Source organism: Coregonus clupeaformis, chromosome 18 (assembly GCF_020615455.1).
Source record: "Coregonus clupeaformis isolate EN_2021a chromosome 18, ASM2061545v1, whole genome shotgun sequence".
NCBI lineage: Eukaryota > Metazoa > Chordata > Actinopteri > Salmoniformes > Salmonidae > Coregonus > Coregonus clupeaformis.
The window spans coordinates 48,329,886-48,340,526 of NC_059209.1; the positions used below are offsets into that span (position 1 = coordinate 48,329,886).

The 10,641-nt window shown below is 40.4% G+C and overlaps 1 protein-coding gene across 4 annotated transcripts in view; it reads left to right on the forward strand.

The window, feature by feature from the left end:
- Positions 1–1,234, forward strand: part of LOC121530904 (transcription factor 7-like 1-A) — a 45,956-nt gene extending 44,722 nt beyond the window's left edge. For 3 of the 4 annotated variants that reach the window (XM_041836264.2, XM_041836265.2, XM_041836266.1), the window contains one exon: positions 331–1,234. In XM_041836264.2, the coding sequence (XP_041692198.1) occupies positions 331–806 (476 nt within the window). In that variant the 3' untranslated portion in view covers positions 807–1,234. The remainder of the gene's footprint in view (positions 1–330) is intronic. The other variant, XM_041836267.2, reaches the window with a different exon arrangement.
- Positions 1,235–10,641: the final 9,407 nt, after the last annotated feature.

Here is a 10,641-nt window from a genome sequence, read left to right on the forward strand (position 1 = left end):
GTGTTATCGACTTTGTTTATATGATCACATACTTTTTTTTCCACCCGATCGTTTAAGTTTCTAAAAACATATGCCATTTAGTTGTGCATTTCACCCCTTGCGGTAGTGTTCTTTTTGAAGTATAAAAAAATAAATAAACATTATTTCGAAGTTCATTTGTTTGTCCCAGACCTTTTGGTTTTCCATGTTCTGTACATTGTCTGTGAATGTTTTGTATTTTTGGCCAGCTATCATGTATGCAAGGGAACTGGCACTGTTGAAGGACTTGTAACAGATTATAGGCTTATTTAACAGCAATATTGACAAAGCCCCCTCCTTTCGTTTCCCCAGACTTCTCAATCAGTAACAAGAAGCAGTGTGTGCAATACCTGCCCTCAGAGAAGATGTGTGACAGCCCTGCCTCGTCTCATGGCAGCATGCTGGATTCTCCAGCCACACCCTCTGCAGCTCTGGCCTCCCCGGCCGCGCCCGCCGCCACACACTCAGAGCAGGCCCAGCCCTTGTCCCTCACCACCAAACCAGAAGGACGCCTGCACCACCATTTCCTAACTGGCAAACCCTCTGGATCTGCTTCGTCTTCATCATCTTCATCATCTTCTTCCTCCTCTTCCCACCCAAGCATCTCCATCCCTATTGGTACTTCAGGCAGCCACTCCACACCCATTCTCTCTCGGCCAATCCCCTTCAACTCTCTGCACCACTCAATGCTCTCCCCGCCCTCTCCTTTCCATCAAGCAGCCCTACATTCCCATCATGCCCTCTTCCAGTCGCAGCCCCTCTCCTTGGTAACCAAATCGTCTGACTAAATCTACAAAAGCAATTATTATTTTTTTTTGTATCTTTTATTGTGCTGTATATTGCTTTTACTTTTCAAAAAGTAGATATTAGAACACTTTTTTTTTTTATGATGAAAAGGAATAAATATTATTGGTCAATATTTGATCCCCTCCTTTTCTACTCCTCTCAATGAAACTAAATGTATTTTTTGTAAAGTTTACTGCAGAACTGGTTTCTTTGTTTGATGCATTTATCCAATGAACTACTTGTATAAAAGAAAATAAAGAAAAGGAACAAAAAACTCCCTCTCCTTTTAGCCGAAACATGATTAATGTTAGTATTGAGTTTGATTTATAGTTCTGGACAATCATTTCAGTCCTTGCAACTACCCCTTTTCAATTCCCAAGTGTGTGACCTTTTGTGACATGTTAAATAAACCTTTGAGATTTGTTTTTTAGACATGCCTGGTTCTCCTTTCTTTCATCACTGCCTGATCACGCACATTCATTTGAATATGAATCAATAACATAATTTTCACATTAAATACATTTTGAAGCAATGAACACATTTCCTACAGGTTCAAACCTGTAAATACAGGTGCAGATGCTAACTTGGAAGGAGACTATTTGCTGGGAGTTTTAGAACTTATCAACAGCTGATGGAGTACTATGACATTCTTCAAGATAAATATTGGAAGTGGTCATTCATCGGTTAGTGACTGATATCTTGTATTTTTTTCACTCTAGTTGTTGATAATGAATATCATGACGATAGTGGGGGAAGAATCACTAGTTAATCTTTAATAGGGTGAATTTAGGCTAACCACACTGGAAAATGAAAAGCCTTGCCAAGGTAACAACATTTGAAGCCAACAAACATAAAAAAATATATAAAAAAATTGACATCTGTTCCTTCCTGGAATGTAGAGTCCCATAACAACGACAAAAAAGCAGGTCAGCCCCGTCCCCAGCACACCAAACCCCTTTCGCTCTCCCTGTTTTACTGCATCTTTATTCACAATTTGGCACAGTGCTGAGGCTTTAATTAACTCTGAGGTATTAGGATGTAGCCTCTGGGACCTCATTAGGCAATTCAATTAGTGTAAAATACACAAGGTAGGTTACAGTTTTTGGTGACTTTGGACATGGGAAGCAATGCCAGGGATGGACCAATTAGCCTCTAGCTGGGAGACTGGCCTGGAAGAGCACATTGAACTTCCTTCACCCTGTGACTATGTTTTAGACCTTACCTTACCCACACCTCTTAAAAAGAAGGGTGAGAGCAGAGCTACTGTTACTGTAGATTGTCATTGAAATGCCCATCCATATAATTGGCAGTTTGGTAATTCAAAAAACCAAATAGGAGAAGTAAGCAATTAGTTGATGATTGTATTCCTGCAACATCCTGATGGTAGGAGACTGACCAGCCTTCCAAACCCACCGCTCTTTGGGTTCCCCATGGCCCAGTGTAGCCCCTCCTGAGTCTAACAGTAACAATGGTTAACCACATGCATACTCTCTCATTTGCTTACCATGCTCAGTATCCTTATCAGCTCTGATAGAGAGTCTGTGAACATACAGATTAGCCTAATTAGGAAGGAGCGGAGTCAAAATTATTCTAATTTTATATATACAGTGGGGGGGGAAAGTATTTAGTCAGCCACCAATTGTGCAAGTTCTCCCACTTAAAAAGATGAGAGAGGCCTGTCATTTTAATCATAGGTATACGTCAACTATGACAGACAAAATGAGATTTTTTTTCCCAGAAAGTCACATTGTAGGATTTTTTATGAATTTATTAGCAAATTATGGTGGAAAATAAGTATTTGGTCAATAACAAAAGTTTCTCAATACTTTGTTATATACCCTTTGTTACCAATGACACAGGTCAAACGTTTTCTGTAAGTCTTCACAAGGTTTTCACACACTGTTGCTGGTATTTTGGCCCATTCCTCCATGCAGATCTCCTCTAGAGCAGTGATGTTTTGGGGCTGTCGCTGGGCAACATGGACTTTCAACTCCCTCCAAAGATTTTCTATGGGGTTGAGATCTGGAGACTGGCTAGGCCACTCCAGGACCTTGAAATGCTTCTTACGAAGTCACTCCTTTGGGATCTTTGGGATCCAGCCACGTTTCATCTTCAATGCCCTTGCTGATGGAAGGAGGTTTTCACTCAAAATCTCACGATTCATGGCCCCATTCATTCTTTCCTTTACACGGATCAGTCGTCCTGGTCCCTTTGCAGAAAAACAGCCCCAAAGCATGATGTTTCCACCCCCATGCTTCACAGTAGGTATGGTGTTCTTTGGATGCAACTCAGCATTCTTTGTCCTCCAAACACGACGAGTTGAGTTTTTACCAAAAAGTTCTATTTTGGTTTCATCTGACCATATGACATTCTCCCAATCCTCTTCTGGATCATCCAAATGCACTCTAGCAAACTTCAGACGGGCCTGGACATGTACTGGCTTAAGCAGGGGGGACACGTCTGGCACTTCAGGATTTGAGTCCCTGGCGGCGTAGTGTGTTACTGATGGTAGGCTTTGTTACTTTGGTCCCAGCTCTCTGCAGGTCATTCACTAGGTCCCCCCGTGTGGTTCTGGGATTTTTGCTCACCGTTCTTGTGATCATTTTGACCCCACGGGGTGAGATCTTGCGTGGAGCCCCAGATCGAGGGAGATTATCAGTGGTCTTGTATGTCTTCCATTTCCTAATAATTGCTCCCACAGTTGATTTCTTCAAACCAAGCTGCTTACCTATTGCAGATTCAGTCTTCCCAGCCTGGTGCAGGTCTACAATTTTGTTTCTGGTGTCCTTTGACAGCTCTTTGGTCTTGGCCATAGTGGAGTTTGGAGTGTGACTGTTTGAGGTTGTGGACAGGTGTCTTTTATACTGATAACAAGTTCAAACAGGTGCCATTAATACAGGTAACGCAGTGGAGGACAGAGGAGCCTCTTAAAGAAGAAGTTACAGGTCTGTGAGAGCCAGAAATCTTGCTTGTTTGTAGGTGACCAAATACTTATTTTCCACCATAATTTGCAAATAAATTCATTAAAAATCCTACAATGTGATTTTCTGGAATTTTCTTTCTCATTTTGTCTGTCATAGTTGACGTGTACCTATGATGAAAATTACAGGCCTCTCTCATCTTTTTAAGTGGGAGAACTTGCACAATTGGTGGCTGACTAAATACTTTTTTCCCCACTGTATGCAACCAATACCAATAGCTGTTATTCATTAGTATTGTCCATAAGCCATATATTGAACCATTTCCTCAACACAGCTGTACAATGCCCTCAGACAAGGGCGTCTCTCTCAGACTGGGTTCTTTATGGTCTGAACCACGAGCAACAGACTGTGCCTTTTTTGCCCTGCGGTGAGATACTGAGCTGTCAGTCTCCCAGCAATGTTTTAACAAATCATTAGCTATAATAAGTCTCTGCTTGTTTGCCTCTCTTTCTTACCTCATCAGTGCCATGCCTGCATGCCCTCAAGCTTCTTCCCCAATCCGTCACTGAAATTACAGGTAATGAGTTGTAAAAATCAGCCAGTAAAACTGGCTCCTCAAGGCTACATATCTATTGTAATGTTGCATTCTCCTTAGACAGTAACATTTACATTTTACATTTTAGTCATTTAGCAGACGCTCTTATCCAGAGCGACTTACAGTTAGTGAATACATATTTTTTTATACTGGCCCCCCGTGGTAACAAATTATGAAACTGAGAGACTCCAGGTGAATAACTTAAAATACAGTGTGCTGGCTATTCCAGGCTGGCTTCAAGCCATCTAATAACTGTCAATGAATTTCAGTCAATATCCATCACTGCCTCATTGTTTCAAAATTATCACAGGAATACAGGCGCCCAATTTGTGATGAGGCAATAGTAGTTGTTTTTGTGTTTCATATGTAGCTGCAATGTGTACAATTCATATTTGAACAAATCCTCTCCTATTTGTTACCTCATACTGTACATATAGGATACAACATTTCATTTTCTTGATATTGGTATTTTATGTTTTATTTGCACAACATTGTGGAGTCTGAATTGTTAGCCCCTCCTTGATGAACTATATTAGAGTGATAATTAAATCTTAATATAATGTAACTAAAAATGTAGCAATAGCATTCTACCTATAAACATTTTCCTCATCCCATTTGAAAATAACAGATATTGTTACTGTATGTCAGCTGTTGTTTATTGAAAGAGGGTGGGTTATTGTCACCCCATTGTAAGTGTGCTACCCTAGCCCCTACTTGTCACTGTTTATCTAATAATAAGTGTAGTATTTGTTTGCCTCTACTAGACATCTGCCATGTAAGCACTATGTCAGCTTTAATACATGTTAATTTTGCTCATTAAATTCTTGCAGTCTCTTGCCAAGGTTTTTTTTGGGTCCTCCTCTGATCTCAAATTAATTCCAGGTTAACCCTTTGATATTTCAAATGCATGATGTGGAGACATTGCATAGACACATCTCCACTGTAGAGACCAAAATAAGTCCACAATTAGACAGAGGAGTTAATACAATTCCTCTCAGGTTAGAATATCAGTGGTTAATTCTTAGAGATAAATCATACTATTGGATAATAGAGAAGAATCCATTTGGTTTGACGTGCAGGAGACACTGTAACATCCTGTTATTATATGCTGGTAGCATGCTGTCAAAAGGACATCAAATCCTAGGAGTGGCCTATAAGCTCCAAGGATTCAGGTCTGGCTAGCATGTATGAGCCATAATAACAGAAGTCAGGATGTGTAAGTAATCAGTGCCATTCTACATGGACAGTCTGGGAGTCTGAGACAGAGCTGCAAAACATACATTTAGTGTCTACAGCCAGAACAAACAGAGGCTACCATATTATCAACTAAAGTAGTACATTACACAAAGGGTTTAAATATACAGTAAAACATACTTTAGAACAGCCTGTATTGTCAACTTTCTGTACTTATCCCCCATCCACATCGACAGGGCTGCAGTGGAGCGGGACGAGAGCTTTAAGTTCCTCAATGTCCGAATCACTAAGGACTTTAAATGGTCCACACACGTGCGCACAGTCGTGAAGAAGACGCGACAGCACCTCTTCCCCCTTAGGAGGTTGAAAAGGTTTGGCATGGGCCCTCAAATCCTCACAAAGTTCTACAGCTGCACCATTGAGAGCATCTTGACTGGCTGCGTCACTGCTTGGTATAGCAACAGCACCGCCCTCGATCATATGGCACTACAGAGGGTGATGCGGACAGCCCAGTACATCACGGGGGCCGAGCTCCCTGCCATCCAGGACTCTATACAGTGGGGGAAAAAAGTATTTAGTCAGCCACCAATTGTGCAAGTTCTCCCACTTAAAAAGATGAGAGAGGCCTGTAATTTTCATCATAGGTACACGTCAACTATGACAGACAAATTGAGATTTTCTTTTCCAGAAAATCACATTGTAGGATTTTTAATGAATTTATTTGCAAATTATGGTGGAAAATAAGTATTTGGTCACCTACAAACAAGCAAGATTTCTGGCTCTCACAGACCTGTAACTTCTTCTTTAAGAGGCTCCTCTGTCCTCCACTCGTTACCTGTATTAATGGCACCTGTTTGAACTTGTTATCAGTATAAAAGACACCTGTCCACAACCTCAAACAGTCACACTCCAAACTCCACTATGGCCAAGACCAAAGAGCTGTCAAAGGACACCAGAAACAAAATTGTAGACCTGCACCAGGCTGGGAAGACTGAATCTGCAATAGGTAAGCAGCTTGGTTTGAAGAAATCAACTGTGGGAGCAATTATTAGGAAATGGAAGACATACAAGACCACTGATAATCTCCCTCGATCTGGGGCTCCACGCAAGATCTCACCCCGTGGGGTCAAAATGATCACAAGAACGGTGAGCAAAAATCCCAGAACCACACGGGGGGGACCTAGTGAATGACCTGCAGAGAGCTGGGACCAAAGTAACAAAGCCTACCATCAGTAACACACTACGCCGCCAGGGACTCAAATCCTGAAGTGCCAGACGTGTCCCCCTGCTTAAGCCAGTACATGTCCAGGCCCGTCTGAAGTTTGCTAGAGTGCATTTGGATGATCCAGAAGAGGATTGGGAGAATGTCATATGGTCAGATGAAACCAAAATAGAACTTTTTGGTAAAAACTCAACTCGTCGTGTTTAGAGGACAAAGAATACTGAGTTGCATCCAAAGAACACCATACCTACTGTGAAGCATGGGGGTGGAAACATCATGCTTTGGGGCTGTTTTTCTGCAAAGGGACCAGGACGACTGATCCGTGTATAGGAAAGAATGAATGGGGCCATGTATCGTGAGATTTTGAGTGAAAACCTCCTTCCATCAGCAAGGGCATTGAAGATGAAACGTGGCTGGGTCTTTCAGCATGACAATGATCCCAAACACACCGCCCGGGCAACGAAGGAGTGACTTCGTAAGAAGCATTTCAAGGTCCTGGAGTGGCCTAGCCAGTCTCCAGATCTCAACCCCATAGAAAATCTTTGGAGGGAGTTGAAAGTCCGTGTTGCCCAGCGACAGCCCCAAAACATCACTGCTCTAGAGGAGATCTGCATGGAGGAATGGGCCAAAATACCAGCAACAGTGTGTGAAAACCTTGTGAAGACTTACAGAAAACGTTTGACCTGTGTCATTGCCAACAAAGGGTATATAACAAAGTATTGAGGAACTTTTGTTATTGACCAAATACTTATTTTCCACCATAATTTGCAAATAAATTCATTAAAAATCCTACAATGTGATTTTCTGGAAAAAAAAATCTCATTTTGTCTGTCATAGTTGACGTGTACCTATGATTAAAATGACAGGCCTCTCTCATCTTTTTAAGTGGGAGAACTTGCACAATTGGTGGCTGACTAAATACTTTTTTTCCCCACTGTATAAGGCGGTGTGAAAAGAAGGGCCGGAAAATCGTTAGACTCCAGCCACCCAAGCAATATACTGTTCTCTCTGCTTCCGCACGGCAAGAGGTACCGGTGCATCAAGTCTGAAATCAAAAGGCTCCTGAACAGCTTCTATCCCCAAGCCATAAGACTGCTAAATAGCTAACAAAATGGCTACACAGACTAACTGAGTTGACCCTTGTATTTTATTTTTGCACTGTCTCTATGCACACTCACAGGACTCCACATACAAACACACACACATTTATACTGACTCTACACACAGGCACACACACTCACCTCAATATTTATATATGCTGGTGCTACTCTGTTTATCGTATATTCTGATGCCTAGTCACCTTACCCCTATACATATCTACCTCTATTGCTCTGGTATCCATGCAAATATGTTGCATTTTATTTCTTGTGTGTTTTTGTTCTACGTTATGTTATTTTTAGTACTACATTGATATCGATTACTGCATTGTTGGGTTTAGAGCTTGCAAGTGACATTAAAACTTGAACCTTATACAATCACGCCTGCTTTTTCCTTTGTCATCATTGTCTTGGTGCTCCTATCGATAGATACAGGATGTTGGAAGTGTCTGGAAGGTTCCAGTGTATTTGCTTTTACCCTGCTTTCCCAACGTGATATTAATTGATTGTATCCCCAATGTTCAATGAGTTTGACAAGACTCAGCTGGCACCTCTATGAAGACAGGTATCACTGGCTGTGAGCTGAAGAACCCTCTGCTTAATGTATTATTCATACCCATTTGACCTTAAAGAAGGAAATGCAAATGGAACTCAAGAATGAGAGAGATCATCTGACTTTCTAAATGTCAAACACCATAATTAAGACACATTCATTACAAGAATCCACAGGTCTCTCATTTCCAGCTGAGATGTCAAATACCTCTCATTAACATTTGGATGATTATCATGTCTCCCAAAATCTCAGGTTATGTGCTCCAGCAAATTGCAATTAATTTGATTATGCACATATTGAAACACATTTATTTTGTTGTACCTGGGAGGATCTAGAGCTTTCTATCGCACAAATTGACAAACCACATTGCAAACAGCTCCATGGTAGTAGTCAGACCCCAGTGAATCCCTCAGCATTTGCATATGAATGTGTTCACAGTAAGATCGTTCATAACATTGTAGCCCGGCATGGATCCCAATGTCATTCAATATAAGAATAAAGACCTTTACCTATTAAAAACTATGGATTTCTTAAACCAAACCACCTTGAAGGATAACAAAATATTCCTTCTGGGATTTGAACCAACAAAAGTTTGGTCTGTAAACAGCTTTCATTAGACATTAGCTGAAAACTGGCCGTATACAGATTGTGACAGGTTCTAGCAGCTGTCAGGCCTATTCTGATGGGAAATGTATCACAAAGGTAATATTAATCCAATTGATGTTGAATTAAAAGTGCAACATGCTCTGATAGCATTTTGTTAATTCAATTGTATTAATGTTCCTATTTTTTAATATTAAATGCCCCCCCAAAATGTAGGCGTCTACATGTAGAAATATAAACCACTTATAAGACATATATACAATTCGTTGGATTTGGTATGTAAATCTATTCCCGGCATTTAGTAGCCTATGATATACTGTATAACATTACATTAGGTTACATTATGAATGAAATAGCAGTCATACAATATCAAATGAATTTGAGAACGTATAGTTTCATACGTCTTACAACCCTGTCCTACAACAGCATACGAATTGGATGAGTTACTTAGCACACATCTTGTAGGACATGTAGTATTATACATCTTTCTCTGAGACCAGGTTGTTTGTTGCTTCATGAGAAGAAAGGAGAATTCCAGGAAACATTTACATTGGTGGTTAGGAGAACTAATAACCTGGTCTCAGAGCATTTTGTTTTATTCTGTATGTAAATGAAGATCATCTATTAAGTATGATATGTTACGTTTTGTATGGTATGTATTAATTTGTGGATGTCCATCATCCATTTCGTATGATATATTACGGATTACATGTATTACATATATTCGTATTATATGTTACAAATTTGAAAAATGTGCAATATGTTACGAATTTTCTAAATGTACTACATGCCGCAAATTTGCAAAACATATGATATGTTACGAATTCTAGCTAGGTGGCTAATGTTAACTAGCTGGCTAACATTAGCTAGGCTAGGGGTTAGGGTTAGGGGTTAGGGTTAAGTTTAGGAGTTAGGTTAAAGGGTTAAGGTTATGGTTAGGGGAAGGGTTAATGTTAGCTAAAAGGGTTAAGATTAGTGTTAGGGGACGGGTTTGCTAATAATATGCCATTTAGCAGACGCTTTTATCCAAAGCGACTTACAGTCATGCGTGCATAAATTTTTTTGTGTATGGGTGGTCCCGGGGATCGAACCCACTACCTTGGCGTTACAAGCGCCGTGCTCTACCAGCTGAGCTACAGAGGACCACTTGCTAACATGCTAAGTAGTTGCAAAGTAGCTAAAAAGTTGTAAATAGTTGAAAAGTCGCGAATTAGCTAAAATGCTGAAGATTTACATGATGAGATTTGAACTCACAACCTTTGGGTTGCTAGACGTTCCCGTTATACATCTACCCACCCACCCTACTTTCGTTTTTGCCTTAAATAACCACCTGTATTACGTAACATATCATACTATTTTGAGTGTCCCAGGTTGACGTTTACTATGTTACGTCTAGTCTATGAGACCTGGCTGGAACTAACGACAAAGGTTAGGATAATTTCCGTAAAAGGTTAAGCGAATTAAAGCGACAAAGGTTAGGAGAATGTGCGTAGCAGGTTAGGTGGGTTAAGGTTAGAATAAGGTTAGGGGAATGGTTAGCTAAAATACTATATTTGTCCCAGATGCGACTCAAACATGCAATCTTTGGATTAATAGTTCACAGTATACTACTTTAGTTTCTGTCTAATGTATACTGAACAAAAATATAAATG